The sequence below is a fragment of the Microtus ochrogaster genome, chromosome 1 (genome assembly GCF_000317375.1).
Source record: "Microtus ochrogaster isolate Prairie Vole_2 chromosome 1, MicOch1.0, whole genome shotgun sequence".
Lineage (NCBI taxonomy): Eukaryota > Metazoa > Chordata > Mammalia > Rodentia > Cricetidae > Microtus > Microtus ochrogaster.
In genome coordinates this window covers 111,964,219-111,980,029 of record NC_022009.1, presented here as the reverse complement: position 1 = coordinate 111,980,029, position 15,811 = coordinate 111,964,219, and the positions used below count along the sequence as shown (strand labels likewise).

The 15,811-nt window shown below is 41.5% G+C and overlaps 1 protein-coding gene across 1 annotated transcript in view; it reads right to left on the bottom strand.

Annotated features, from left to right (window-relative positions):
• Lekr1 (leucine, glutamate and lysine rich 1) overlaps nt 1-15,811 on the bottom strand; it is a 127,315-nt gene that overhangs the window by 34,619 nt on the left and 76,885 nt on the right. Inside the window, exons 7-9 of the mRNA XM_026782331.1 lie at nt 13,944-14,025; nt 7,842-7,919; nt 4,665-4,868 (exon numbers count right to left, since the gene is read on the bottom strand). Of these exons, the coding sequence (XP_026638132.1) occupies nt 4,665-4,868; nt 7,842-7,919; nt 13,944-14,025 (364 nt within the window). The remainder of the gene's footprint in view (nt 1-4,664; nt 4,869-7,841; nt 7,920-13,943; nt 14,026-15,811) is intronic.

Genomic DNA, 15,811 nt, shown 5'->3' with positions numbered 1-15,811 from the left:
CTCTCTCTCTCTCTCTCTCTCTCTCTCTCTCTCTCTCTCTCTCTCTCTCTCTCTCTCTCTCATTCTCTCGCTCTCTGTCTCTCTCCAATAAAATTCTTACCCATACCATGGAGCAGCCATGTCATCATTTTATAATATACTAAATGTTTGAGATGTCTGAATTCCAGTCTCCCTCAAGACCACCGCAACTTCGACAGCATGGAATGCAGAATGCATCCCACAGTCAGTCTCCTTATGCACACAGCACCATCCTTTAGCACACAAACCTCAGGGCTAGTAGACTACAGCAGCTGGACTAGAGCAGGACCAGGTCCAAACACGGCTAACAAAGTGGCCGTTATTCATTAGCTTTCCAGAGGTTGGTGAAATCTCATAGGACATTTCCACAAAGTTAGCCTATGAAGTGACAACTGTGAGGGAAATTTTGCTTGGACCTGTGGTTACCAGAACAAGCACCTTTCTACTTCTCTGATGTTCTGCTGACACCCTGTTCCTGGCTTGGAGAAGTCTTTAAAGGGGCAAAGCAGAGAGAACACCTATGCACGGTGTTCTAAGAACTCACTATCCTTAATTAGAATTTGCGATGAATAATGTACAAAGTGATGGTGAATTCTGATTTCCTAAATGAAAACACACTTAGGCTGTCTACCCAGGGAAGGGCTTGCACACTGAGGTAACAACACAGTGAGAAAAGAAAGCAATCTTGTATAGAAAAAAAGCTAAAAGGACCAACCCTAACTATGGTTTGCTAGAAACCTTGGGAAATTAGGAAAGTTAAAAACATTAATTATAATGGTTTAGCTAATGTCTCAAAAAGCTAAAGCTACATCCATGTAGATACTGGACTTCTTCAGAACAGGTTCCAGGGATATCGATGTCTTAGGGTTATGGGAAATGCCATAGACTTAGGCCTTCATTTGAGTTTTACAAAGAATCAAATAAAGGAGATTTCCATCAGGATCTCACACAGCCATGGCACTCCCAGATCTCATTTTCAGCAAGACAGAAGCCCTAGAAAATCTGGGAGGAGCTGCCCAGTTTCTAGTCTGTGACCAGAGGCTCGAGGAGGATGAAACACATCCTCATCCAATAGCAGACACACACTGCCTGCCTGCTCCTCTCTCCAGGGATGCAATAGTTCTTCTAAATTCATAGAAATATGTCCACACAATTCTCTCATTGTCAGAAGAAATGAAGAGAGAGAGCAAATGGCTGAGGTGATATGTTTCACAAGTGGGCATGCTCGTGCAAGGCAAGGCTTTCTCTGTTGTAGTATGCTGCCTTTCTTTAGCAGGCTTCTCAAGGGAGCTGCGGCTGACTATCTAACCCTCTACCCCACAATCTCACCAGATTCCTTCAAAAGAACATTTTTAGTGTTGACACAATAGGCAAATTAGGATGTACTTGCAATTAAGGGTATTTACTTTAAAAAGCTAACTTTTTAATTCTTAGTCCCCAAAGAAAATGAGACTCTAATTTCTTCTATAAATGCAAAATTTTAGATTCCCTTAATTATAGTTAAAAATGTAGTTGCAAACAAGCGTCAAACCAGAATGCCAAAACAACAGCTTTAAGTCCCATTTCACAAGTTGTTCTTTTAGAGATGTCTTCACGTTGTCAATCAAAGAGATAATTTTGATTTTGCCACAGCTCCTGCCTCCATTAAAAACAGCAAGTGTGTGGTAGCAGAAGAAGTTGGGCAAGTGAGTTGTTCTCAAAACTGTTGATGGATAGCAAACCAGAGACAATGGTGAGACCGGGAGAAATTTTTGTTCCATTACTGAAGATAGCACAGCACTTCTCTTGGTAACACTATGCTCTAACAATGATATCACAGTGAAAGCACCCCAAGGGTTAATTATTTTACATCTTAGAAACAACACAGGGGATACTGAGTTCAACAGCTATCTGCTGAGTACCTACATGGTAACAGTAGACTATGAAATGATGATTTAGGGAAGCAGTGGTCTAAGAAAAGATGAAACAGAAGAAATAATACTTCAGAGTGTCTGTAACAGACAAGGCGAGAGCTAGATGCTTTAGCTTCCACAAAAAGTTAGCTGGTATTAGTACACCCAGTTTGCACACAAGGAAAGAGGTTAACATGGTTGGGTTGCCCAAGCTTGACAATGACCATGCTGCGATGTAAATCTGTGTTTGCCCAACTCAAAAGCCCACAAAACACAGAGCCCTTGCTTTACTACCGAATTCCTTGTTATTGTTGTTGTTTGAGACAGGGTCAAACTATGTAGCCCTATTTGGCCTGGCCTGGCTTGCAGTGATCCTCCTGCCTCAGCCTCCTCCATGCTGGGATTACAGGTGTGTAGCACTGTGGCCGGCTATGAGTCTTTTCAGTTTATATAATATTAAATATGTCTATTCACTTTCCTTTGCTTCTAAGTATTTTTGGATTTGTTCCTGAAGGGTGAATCTTTATCACACTGTTGACAATGTAAATCATGTATATGTAGACTAATCCTCAGAGGAGGATTGCAGAAACATTTAAAACAGTGGTTCTCAACCTGTAGGTCATGACCCCTTTGGGGTTACATATCATAACAGATATCCTGCATAACAGATATTTACATTATGATTCATAACAGTAGTAAAATATAGTTCTGAAGTAGCAATGAAATAATTTTATGGTTGGGGTTACAACATGAGGAACTGTACTGCAGGGTCGCAGCATTAGGAAGGTTGAGAACCACTGATGTAAAGGATAGGACAAGTCAACCACTGTGGCCGACAGCGTTTGCCTCATTAACCCCGCATCATTGAAAACAGGGAATCCTAGACAGCATAAGAATTCTGAATTCTTCAGATGACCAAGGCTCTAAACCAAAGACTTCTGAAGTTGTTTTTTTTTTTTTTTAAAAAATCTATTTCACAGTACCTTTTTGAAGATTGTAATTCTGTGCAGTTTCTATAGAATACATAACTGCTTTCAGACAATGGGCAATCATTATGATCACTGGTTATTAACCCATATTATAAAGATAGTGAGGACATTTCTGAAGTTATTGACATACCTAGGGCCATCAGTATACACTTCTAATATATCTCTAATAGACACTATAATGTTTGTCTAAGTTATAGTGATTTTGAAGGTTCTCTGTCCATACACAAGTTTCCTTTCTGCTTATGTATGTTCAATTTTCCAGCATTTATTCCTTTAATAAGTCTGGTTTGTTTGCATTTCTTGCTTATAAGGTTGCAGCTTCTAATATGCTATCCAATCATGAAATGAAGAAGAAAATATACAATATTGAATACGATATAATCATAAAATGAAGAAGAAAAGGAGTTGATGAAGAGTAGGTAGGCACAAAAACATCACTGCAAGAATCAGGTTACTGTTATCTCAAAGAGAAGGAACGTGGGCGACGTTAGCTCTGAGCTGGTATTTGGAGGAGTAGAAATAAAACCAACCCATGAAGCACTGGACATGAGCCTTGTTTCTTAGGGAATTGTGAAGATCTGCTAGCCTGCAGCACACACAGATGACTCCCATAGTCTACCACTCTGTTGGGGAGAAAGAATTCTGAGCAACAAACCCAATTACCTAATTAAATATGCCTGCTATCTACCACTGCAGCCCTACCCCAGATTTATTCTTAGAAAATAGCTATGATTATGATGAAGAACTAAAATCAAAATCATAAATAGTACTAAACATTAGCAAAAAACTTTTAATCAGATTAAAACGATAGGAGAGAGCCAGCAAATGATTGCTAAAGGCCTGGCAAGCTGAATTCAACCACTGCACCTGCATAAACGTGGAAGGAGAGAACCAGTTCCACAAAGGTGCCCTCTGACCTCCACATGTATGCTGAGGCCTGTGTGACAACGCATGCATACACACACATACACACACACACCAAAAGCAACAAACACAATTTCTCTTAAATTATATAATAACAAAAGTAGACAATCAATTATCAGCTTCCTATGTGCAGAGAATAATAAAAAGTATAAGTTTCTGTCCTTATATGGCATGTATTATCCTGGAATGAAAAATTAGACCACTACATGTAAAAAGGAATACTCTCTATGTCCCAATCTAAACATCAAAAACAGGAAAAACCAAATGTTATGCTATCTGTTAGATAGACAAGTGAAACAAAAGGGTTCTGGAAGAATGAGAGAAGGCATCCTCAGCGAATTAAAACATGAAAGAAAGCAGAGCTGAAATGTTCTTACGGAAGAGGCTCGTGTAAAGACGCCGAATGAGCAGAAGGAAAGCCCTTGAGAGTCTGGCCAGCAGCACCATTAACTCCACCTGGACGGAAACCTCGGAAAGATCGCTAGAGAGGCAGCGAGAAGGAGGAGCCGACAAGATGGAGAAGGGGTAAAAAGCAAATAAACATTTTTAATGCTAAAAATAGAACTCACCAAGTTTTGGGTGAGTTTACAAGTCTTTACGAATGATCAGATTTGAGTACAATTCTGACAGTAAAGCCAGCTGATGCCATCTCTGCTTTGGCTACCTGGTAAACTGAGACCCAGCTTAATCACTTGAAAGTGAGGGACCGAATTTACATATGAAATAGGCCCTTCCTTAGTCCTAACCTTGCTGTTATGATAACACACTGATATTTCAAATATATATTGAATACTTATTTAAGGATAAACTATCTTTAAGGATAAACTATTCTTGACCGCACCTTTCATTTTTCAGAGTTAAAATTTCTTCCTGTGTCCGATGCAGGAGAGTTTTGGTCATCTCTAGCTCATTTTCCGCAAGGTTGATCCTTCTTTTTAGATCGTCCCCTTGCCTTTCTTTGGTAGTCAGCTCTTCCTGTAGAGTTTTATATAGTTGTTGACAAGTCAATAAGGAGTCTTCTTTCTCTTTGAGTAGCCTACTGTGCCTAAAAGGGACAGGAAACAAAATATCACAAGCATACGTTGGATACTATGATTCTATAGTTATACTATGATTTTACATTTATACTATGGTTTATATTTGTACTATGATTTTGTAGTTTGGAGAACTTTCATCATAATCATAACTTAAAAACAGATGTGAAGAATATGAATATTTCCATGACGTCAAGTTTTTGCCATTGTGGTAACTAATTTCATTGTCGTCTTGGCTGGATCGAGAATGATCACAGATTCTGAGTGTGTCTATAACGGTGTTTCTGGAAAGGTTTAGCAAGGAGGGAAAACCCACTTTGAATACAAGCAAAGCCATTCCATAGCCTGGGTCCAGACTGAATAAAATAAAGAGGAAACTAGGCTCCGGTAATTCACTGCTCTCTACCCCCTGATTGGAATTAGTTGCCTCATGCTTCCGTACCGAATTTACCCTGCCATAACTGGATGTATTCTTTTCAAAAATAAGCCAAAACAAACCCCTTCATCTTTAAGTTGCCTTTTTTTAAGTACTGTGCTCAAAACAGTGAGAAAATTAACCTAAAATTGGTACCAAGGAGTGAGGTAAACAGACCACGTGATTCTTAGCCTCAAGAACTGGTTTGTGGAAAGACCGTGGAGTAGTTTGGAAGTTGGGGTGAGAGAAGCCTGTAACTGCTGTAACCAGAGTGAAACTGACCGTTCCTTGTTGAAAACCGGAAGATTGGAATGCCGAGAGAAGTGTAAGAGTGGAGCCCTGAATTGTCTCAGACAAGTGTCTCAGAGAACAAGGAATCCTTTGGGAACTTAGCTGGGGGCTTTCATGTTATATTCTGGAAAAGAACATGGCTTCCCTCATGTCCTGAGAACTTGAGGGAGACTGAATGCAAAGCCAAAGAGCTACTTTGTTTGGTGGAGAGTAGGAGAGGACGGGACAACGTTTAGGCTGTGCCATGGTTACCGCTCACTGCCCCTACCCAGGTCTACAGTGACAGGCAGTGACAAGCAAGGCGAATGATAGGAAAAACATGCAGCTTGGTGAAGAAACTGTCAGTTTAAAGCTGCTGACAAGGCAAGTGCAGCCCAAACAGTTGTAACTGAGATTCAGTCCATTCAAAAGAAGCCTCAAACTGTGTCAGTGGGAAATGGGAAAGGCATCCCCACCAGAGGCTTTGACTTGTGAAAGCGCATATTCACATAAAAGGGAGGCCCAACTGAGAGGCCCCTGACGGCTTCCCCATTTGAAAACAACAGTCTTGGAAAGCGCCACTCAGATGCAGAAATGTTACGATAAAAGTGGTTGGTAGCCAATTTGGAGCACCGGACAGAAATCTCAAGGTCCAAATCAGGAGCAGAAGGAGAGAGAGTACGAGCATGGAACTCAGGACCGCAAGGGGTGCACCCACACACTGAGACAATGGGGATGTTCTATCGGGAACTCACCAAGGCCAGCTGGCCCGGGTCTGAAAAAACCTGGGATAAAACCGGACTTGCTGAACATAGCAGACAATGAGGACTACTGAGAACTCAAGAATAATGACAGTGGGTTTTTGATCCTACTGCACGTACTGGCTTTGGGGGAGCCTAGGCAGTTTGGATGCTCACCTTACTAGACCTGGATGGAGGTGGGTGGTCCTTGGACTTCCCACTGGGCAGGGAACCCTGATAGCTCTATGGGCTGACAAGGGAGGGGAACTTGATTGGGGGAGGGGGAGGGAAATGGGAGGAGGTGGCGGGGAAGAGACAGAAATCTTTAATAAATAAATAAACGGGGGGGAAAGAGAAAAGAAAAAAAAGTGGTTGGTAGCAGAACCAAGCAATGCCATCTACCTGGTACTGGTACAGGGCTCCCAGGGAGGCATGGACGCTTTCTCCAAACAATCTAGAAAGCTGCTGAGGCTAGGCAAAGCATGGGAAGGTCCTAGTCCCTGCAGGGAATCCCTGAGAGGCTATGGGTAGCCTTGTGAAGGTAAAGCCAATTGCAATGGAGATCGCATGGTATTGAAGAGGCCAGGATATAGGGTACCTGATGAGGAAAGCTACAGGTGTGGCAAGGAGGAAGCCCAAGAGAAAGGCTTCCTGTACTGCATACTTGGGGGACAGGAGCTGTGCAAGGCCACCAGAGCCCAGACAGTCCTGTCAGAAGCCTCAGATGGGTGGGTGGAACTGTAGCATTTGGTGTCTGTGTTGATGGGTTTGACTTACTTTGGGCAGATCTTACCTTGCTAAAACACCATTTCTCCCCTTGGGATGGGAAGCTTACTCTGTGGTGTTTTTATGGTTGGAGTGTGCCGCCTGTTTTTTTGTTTGTTTTGTTTTGTTTTTTTATCTTATATAGCTCACTTAAAGAGACTGCCTTGGGTCTCAGCAGAGACTTTGGATTCTGGAGCAGTGTTGGGTTGTTTAAAGGGCCGGGTCTGCACCCCGACATGAAAATGAGACTCCAGGAACCAGGAGAAATGTTATGACTTTGTAAAGTTTGGATGTCAAGTTGACAAGGGGTGGGGCTGTGACTGTTCATCTTCATGTCCGCTTGGCAGGATTTAGGATCAGCATGGAAATCCTTCCTTGGCAGTGCTTATAAGGCTGTTCCGAGAAAGGGCTAACGGAAGAAGAACTACCCTGAAAATAGGCGACGCTACTCACAGGCCGGGGTTTAGACTGAAAGAAAAGGAGAAAGCAAGTTGGAGGCTGTCTTTCTCTCCGTTTCCTGACAATGTCCACCTCGTGCTCCCACCGCCACGCAGTGGTGTTCGTCTTTAAGTTGCTTTGTCGGTTGTTTTTGTTGCAGCAAAGAGAAAAGTGGTGACACCAGTGTGGGCAGAGACAGAAACCACGGACGACAGAGAGACCAGGAGGTCCAAATGAGGTATCACATATATAAATAAGCAAGGAAACAATAGGCAACTGAGTTCTCAATGAAATGACTTAGAAATAAAATTTAAATTCAGTTATTAAAATATTAATTACAAATTTGCAATATATACCTTGACTCAGAAATGACAGACTCGAACTTCAGTTTTCTAAGTTCTCTTTGACAGTTATCAGCGTCATTAGACTTTTTCCTAGGACAAAAGTATTTGCAATTGTTAAAATGTATTATTTCAAAAGAAAATGTTTTTTTCTATATCTTAAAATCTTCATATTATTATTGTTTAAACACACACTTAACCAAATTACTGCTTATTTGACTGTATTTTTTATTATTATGTATACTGTGTTCTGCCTGCATGTAAGCCTGAACACCAGAAGACGGTACCAGACCTCATTACAGATGGTTGTGAGCCACCATGCGGTTGCTGGGAATTGAACTCAGGACCTCTTGGAAGAGCAGCCAATGCTCTTAACCACTGAGCCATCTCTCCAGCCCCCTATTTAACTGTATATAACTAAGAAGGATACAGTCTGAACATTATCAAACAAGCCCAGGACAGAAGAAACAAGATGGTATCAACACTGGAAACTGGTCAGAAGGGAAGGGAGTCTAGGGGACAAAGTGACTCTTGGAATGAGATGACCCTATAGAGTCAGGGTGCTTCTTACGTAACTGTAAGCCTGGGGACAGTCTCCATGAGAACTAGGCAGGGGAATGAAACCTCTGGCAGGAAGTGCCAGTGTTCCTGGCCCGAAGAACCAGAGGAAAATGTTCTGAGCAACTTAGCTGCTGGGAAGTGAAGAGCTAAGCCTGGATTGCTTGGGAGAGAGAGTCCCCAAACAAACTCCGCTAGTCTCTGGTCTTCAAGCACAAAGGGCAGGTCCGACACAGCCCAGGAGGAGATAAATAACTGAAATGAAATGGAGCTGCTGCCCTAGAGACAATCTGCAGTGTGACAGCGACCGAGTTACTTGCCCATGCAGTGGTACTGACCCTACGGTACCACTAGGACAGTTAAAAAGTAATAAGCTGAGTGTTCCAGAGCTTGTGTCGACTTGACACAGCGGGGGTCATGTGTCCTGAGTTCCTGCGCTGACTTCCCTTTATAACGGACTCAAACAGCAAACTCAAATAAACTCTTTCCTCCACAAGTCATCCTCGGCCATGGTGTTTATCAACAGCGGTGGAAAGCAAACGAGGACACTGCTTGAGATCAGACAATGAAACAAGAAGATGTGCATAGTGACAACATAATGCTACCAGGCCATTTCCTGCCTGCCAGATAAAAAATCCATACACGGCATCACCCCAGTGCTGGGAAAATCAGAACGCTAACAGTTATACGTCCATTGGAGCAGAAGTTCCGAGAACAGGGCGTCCAGCTAGAGATTCACGAACCAGTCATCGAGAGGGTCAAGGTTCACTGTGGCCCAGACTGTTAATAAAGTATAAGCATGGTATAAAGGTCCATAAATTAGGAGGCAGATTCTGTACTACTGTTTTAGACACACAGGGCCCTCTCCAAGTCTATGGCTTTGCGTTCTGAAGTCTGTTACCCTACGACAGTTAAAAAGTAATAAGCTGAGCATTCCAGAACTAATTAGTTTTCAACTCCACACAATTCTGACTACCGTTATGAAACCTGTTGTCCCACCCCATCCCGCCAAGGGCACTTTGTCCTGTGTGCTCACACTATCGATTCTATCCATCTTCCGTTCTCTAGGTCCCGCTCAGATGTCAGATCCACTACGGTGTTGATCACAGTGGCTGCTTGTAAGCCATCTTTACCTTTCATTCATGAAAGCAAAGATAACCTTCAGGAAATTTACAAGCACACTGAACAAAGCAAGGTTCTACATGAGCCTCATTCTCATTCCTGGGCATTCTTGGCAGGGGCTGCAAATAGTTTTGTCAATTATTCCTTCAGGTAATGTAAACCCATGCCAAGGGTGTGCATTCATATTTAATATTAAAGGGGTAATTTTCATGGCCACATGTTTAATTTCACAACTCATAATAGTTGATTTTTCATAACAGTTAATTTTTCTTTTAAGGATGTATTTCTGAATATACTTAGTGGATAATAATTGTATTAACTCTAATGTCTTCTGCTTGCTATTTTGAATTTCTTAAGGAGTTAAAGGTTTACTGCCTGAACTCTTAGTCACTATTGGGAAGTTTAGCCTTGCTAGAGGAAGTGTGTCACTGGGGGCTGGGTTTTGGGGTTTCAGAAGCCAAGTCAGGCCCTATTTCTCTCTCTCTCTCTCTCTCTCTCTCTCTCTCTCTCTCTCTCTCTCTCTCCTCTGCCTGTGGATCTGGATGTAGAACTCTCAGCTCCTTCTCCACCACGATGTCCGCCTGCACACTGCTACACTTCCTACCTTGACAATAATGGACTACACCTCTGAACTGGAAGCATCATCAGCACCAATTAGATGCTTTCCTTTATAAGAGCTGCTGTGGTCATGGTGTCTCTTCACAGCAATAAAACCCTAACTAAAATACAAGAGCATCCAAACCCCTGATAATATCTCTGAGCCTCTGGATCAAGAAAGGCAGTCATTACCTCACTTCAGTGACGGTCACCAAAGCCTCCTAACAGATAAAAATAAAAATCAATTATAACACATGATGATGCTCGGGACGTGGCTCAGCTCATGAACACTGGTTTAACATGCACGAAGCCCTGGGCCCCATCCCCATCACCACATGAATTGAGCATGCCTGTAATCCCACTCAGAGATGGAAGCCAGAGGATCAGAAGTTCAAGGTCTTTCTTTGCCACCTAGCATATTCCGGGCTGGTCTGGTTACAAGAAACCCCGTCTCAAAAACATGCAAAAGAACATAACAATGTTGATAAACTACAGAAGATATTTTCTTAATAACCTTATGTGGGAAAAGCTAGCCCATTCTATCCATTTATGAACTGCTTCTTCTTTCTATGTTAGAACACAAAAAAGAGCTTACATCCAACTATTTTTAAAAAGCACATGTTTTATTCTGTATTTTTGTTTTACTTAACTTGTAGTGTTAAGGATCAAGTTCAAGGCCTCTCATGGGTAAGGTAGGTTCTCTACTAGCTAACCCTAAAACAACGTAAACAACAAAAGAATTACAGTAAATTGAATAAATAAAGGTCACTCCTATTCCCAGCACCCACCAAAACCGGAATTAAAAATTTAAAGGAAGATTCTACAGCATTTTCTAATTTCTAAAAGCCCAAAGAGGTTTGAGTATGTATAGAAAACCTCTTTTTTATTAATCAATTTTTTAAAAACATTAGACCCATTTATTTTATGTGTATGAGAGTTTTATATGTATGTATGCATGCCTGCCACTTGTGTGTCTAGTGTCCTTCGAGGGCAGGCAAGAGTGCCGGATCATCTGGAACTGAAATTAAGATGGTCTTGAGGTATCCTGTGGGTACTGAGAACTGAATCCTGGTCCTTTGCAAGAGCAATGACTGCTCCTAACTGCCGAGTCAAGTCTCCTGTCCTCGGCACACCATCGGCCAAAACACAACTTCAGTTCTAATCTATTAAAAAGTAGTATCTGCAGGGACCTGCTGACCTCTGTGCACAGTGAGGCTTGCTGGGCATCGATCCCAAGTGCTCCCCCCGCCCCCCCCGCCTGCACCATTAACTCCAAAGCCAGAAACGGAAAGCAGGTGGAGCTCAGATGGAAGAGGAACAGGCGTGCCTAGAGAAGGTTGTTAACACGAGGAACTGTTTTCCATGGCCCTTTTCTAAGCCACATTTTCGAAAAGTGGGTGCTGGCTCTGATCTATCCCTGAAGCAGGTCTCCTTCTGTGAAGTCGCACTGTCTTTCTGCAACCCTGTGGCAATTCCCTGAGAAGCCGGCAGTGTGATGACTGCCATGAGGAGGTGGCTCACTTCCTCCTCCGCCCTGCTCTGCCTTGACTCCTCCCACGTCTCAGAACTCAGGTTACAGACAGGACAAAATACAACTGACAAAACAGCACGGGGCTTGAGTTAATGGTAAATGGAATGGCTCCTGTATATGCAACGGATTCTGTGCAAAATTACTCTGGAGAAAGATCTTAGTCTGTGTAGTCAACAATGAGCTTTACTCTTCTTCTTCCATTTGACATTTCTTACTTTTCCAAGAATCTGCCTATAAGCTAAATTTTGGCATGATCACAAATTCTCTCTTAGCTTGGCCAGGTGCTAATACTATTTTCCTACTCCTGACCTGTGACTTCTTCACTGCTCAACTTTTTTTTTTTAAGATTTAATTTAATTGTGTGTGTGTGTGTGTGTGTGTGTGTGTGTGTGTTTGTATCTGTGCAGATGAGTACAGAGACCCATAGAGGCCAGAGGAGTTGGATCCCCTGGAGCTAGAGTTACAGGATGCTCTAAGCTGTCTGACATGAGTGCTGGGAGCCAAACTGGGGTCCTCTGAAAAAGCAGTATCTTTTCAGTATTCTCCCCACTGACCCCCCTCCCAACTTCTGGAGCTCCAAGAAGTGAACATTGGGCCAGTGAGATGGATCAGAGGTAAAGGCACAGGTCTCTAAGCCTGAAGATCTGAGTTCACTCCCTGGGGCATACACGACAGAAGGAGGGAACTGACTGACTCTCCTAAACTGTTCTCCGACTTCTATACACGTGCCATGGCATGCAAGTGTGCACATGCACACACACACACACACACACAATACATACAATACCCACACACAGAGTAACAACCACAACAGTAATTATAATACCAAAAGAAGCAAATGTCACACAGTTTGTGTTCTGATGAGGCTGCTTTTTCCACAGGACTGCCATAAGGACACAGTCCTCCTGATATGGACAGAGTGAACAAGGAGTTCTTAGTTTTGCAATTGTCATCTTGTCTCTTTTTCATGGTTCTTATTTCCCAGAACTTACTTCCCATGTCTGGGTAAGAAAAGCATCAAGAACTCCCCGTTCTCTCATTCCTTCACCCCAGCATCCTACACAGGCAGCCACACCTCTGGGCTTGCTGTTATATTAACTTCTGTTTTTCTAAAACAAACCCTTGCTACAAATAATCTAACTATACACTAATTTGATTGGACATTTCTGGACTTTGTTCAATATTTGATTAAACACATTGTTCTTAGGAACAGCCATGGTCAACACAAACATTCGGTCACTAAGCATCCTAAATATTTATATTTATTTGCCTGAACCTTGTGAATACAGGAACTGAAACCAGAGCCCCTAGATCACACACCAAGAAGTAAAATGGCATACTTTATTTTCAAAGATCATGTGCCTTCTATTTTAACATTATAATTATAGATATACCATGTTTATGTATAAAGCAGTCTTTCAAATTCCTGAAATAAATGGATTTTTAAAACAAATACTGCTCTGGGCACCTTTTATATGTGTATGATACATCTCTCTTCCTCTCTCTTCCTCTCTCTTCTCTCCCCCACCTCTGTATGCTGCATACCTCTGGTGTGTATAGGCATGCATGTGTCACGGTGCACATGTGGAGGTCCTTGTCTTCCACCATGTATGAGATGGGGATTCTGCTGTTGTGCCCTTGTCTTTGCTCATGCCACGCTGGCAATGGCCTCCAGAGGTTCTCCTGCCTCTGACTCTGCTCTCATCACAGAAAAACTGAGGCAATAAACAGGTGCTGCGTGTCTCGCTTTAAATGGGCTCTGGGCATTCAAAACACAGGATTTCACACACTGAGTGCTTGATCCACTGAGCCATTTCCCCACCTTTGAATATTTTATAAGGTCATTTTATTATCATTTGCTTTCCAATATTTCTTCTCTATTTTCATAAAACATAGTCAACATTTCAAAGGCACTCTGTTTTGAATTTAAAATTAGATATTTTAAGAAATAACAATTCAGAAAATTTAAATGTTATAGACACTAAAGAAATGAATATAAGGAAGAAGTGAGATAATTACTTCATCTGAACATCAAGACGAATCACTGATATGTAGCTAGATGGCTTCTATACTTCTATACTCGAGGCCAAGAAACAACTCATGAGTTCTTTTCAGAAGGACAAAAACACTTTACTGAGATAAAATGGTGACAGTATTTAGTCTAAGTCACAAAAGAGCCAAGAGAAGCCACAGCTGACCATCACCTACACAACTGAACCACTGCCCAAAGACAACACACTGGGGTCTTTCCAAAGCCTTTGCCCATCAGTGGGCAACCCCCTCTTCAGCTGTTGAGTATTGCACCTTACATGAGCATCTCTTTAGAGTTGTCCAGCTCCATCACTGTCTTCTGAAGTCTCAACCCAAGGGCCTCTACTTGACACTGTAAGTCTGAAACGACACAGAACGCTCATTAGTATACCAGCGTCTGGGTGTCTTCACAAACTAAACCAGCTCTGCTGGAGTTTCCCTTAGCGTCCAAAGCACAACACAGAGAACTATGCAACATGGTCATGGTCCATCAACACCCCACATGCCTTGTGTCTTAGCCCTTTCTCCCCTTACCATCATGATATTTTACCAACACCTAACAGGCTAACCTTTCTACTGTTTTCAAATGAAATTGGTGTTGCTGGCAGATCCTACACACTTCTGGTGATGGCTTACTTAAAATGTTCGGCTGTCTGAGCTCCCGCTTCTGTTCCCAAACCAACTGAGTCTTCTGGGTAGAAAGGAAACAGACAAATCACCTTCCAGGCTCATGGTTGGGAGTTTGTTAACTCTGAGTAGCATCTAAAAGGTGTTTAACAACTTTAAAGGACAAGAGAATATTTTGGAAAACTGCTTCCACAGAGTCTTCATCTAGGAAATTTAGGAAGTATTTGAAAAGGATTATTCAAGAATATCCTTATATCAAGAATATATTAATTTTTCCTCTATCCTCAGTACCTAAATGTGGGAATGTAGGTAATACAACTGTACATTTACACTTAAAATTTGAAGAGATATTAAACAAAATTTTTCCTATGTACCATGTCTATTTGTAGACTTGATACAGTAGCCAAAATATAACTTCTTTCTAGTCGCTAATGCAGATCAGAGTTGAGATTTTTTTCATCCAATCTCATAAGTGAAGAGTTCCATCTTATTTTTATTTCAATTTACATCACTTTGGTTATTAAACTTAAAGATGAGCACACTGAAAATATTTCCACTTTTTGTAATTTCTGTTGTATTGCAATGCCTCGTGTCTTTCTTCCATTTTTACTACTTGTTACTTTTCTCATCTTTATTCTAGATTTAAGACTGTTATTCAAGATTAAATTTAAGAATTAAAGTTTTCTATGGATATATAACAGAAGCCATGTGTAATGTGTACAGTCTTGGCTTGCCTGAGTCCGGCCACCAGGCTTCTGTGAGCTGTGACAGCCTGCGGGAACTCAGCTCTCGGGGAATCACTGAAGGTATGAAGGAGACCACACAGCATGGACTAGCCAGTTTATACAGAAAAAGACACTCAAAACAAGGGAGTTGTAAAATTTTATTTTCTAGCCACCTTAGGTGTTTTAATTTTCTACATTTAATAGTAAACTTGGAATTTGTTATGCAGCACCATAAGAAACACATGCACCAAATGTCTATGAGATCTTCAACATGCTTTATCGTTTTTTTTTTTTTAAACAATGAACTAGTTTCTCAAATCAGAAGCAAATTCATTCTAAACAAATGTTCTCATAAGAATTTTCCAGGCATTTATATAAAAATCTTTGTGTATCCTAGTGTTTTCATATAAATTATTTTTAATTATTTTAAAGAACAAATAAAATTTTATATCTATCATGTACAGCATATTTTGAAACATGTCTACATTATAGAATGAGTAAGTCAAGCTTATTACTACATGTACTACACTAATACTTATTTTTTGAGGAGTGAACAATTTAAATTTACTCTTCATTTTTTAATAATGTTATTGACTAACAATGACCATGCCGTAGTGCACCACTGGTCTAAGTGAAATGTTCATGTACTTTGACCAAAATCTCCTCACGTGCATTATTTAAATCTATCCCTTCAAACTGCCAGACAGGTTGCCTCATTTTTCAGATGAAGAGAAAAAAGAGAGGAGAGAGAGAGAGAGAGAGAGAGAGAGAGAGAGAGAGAGAGAGAGAGAGAG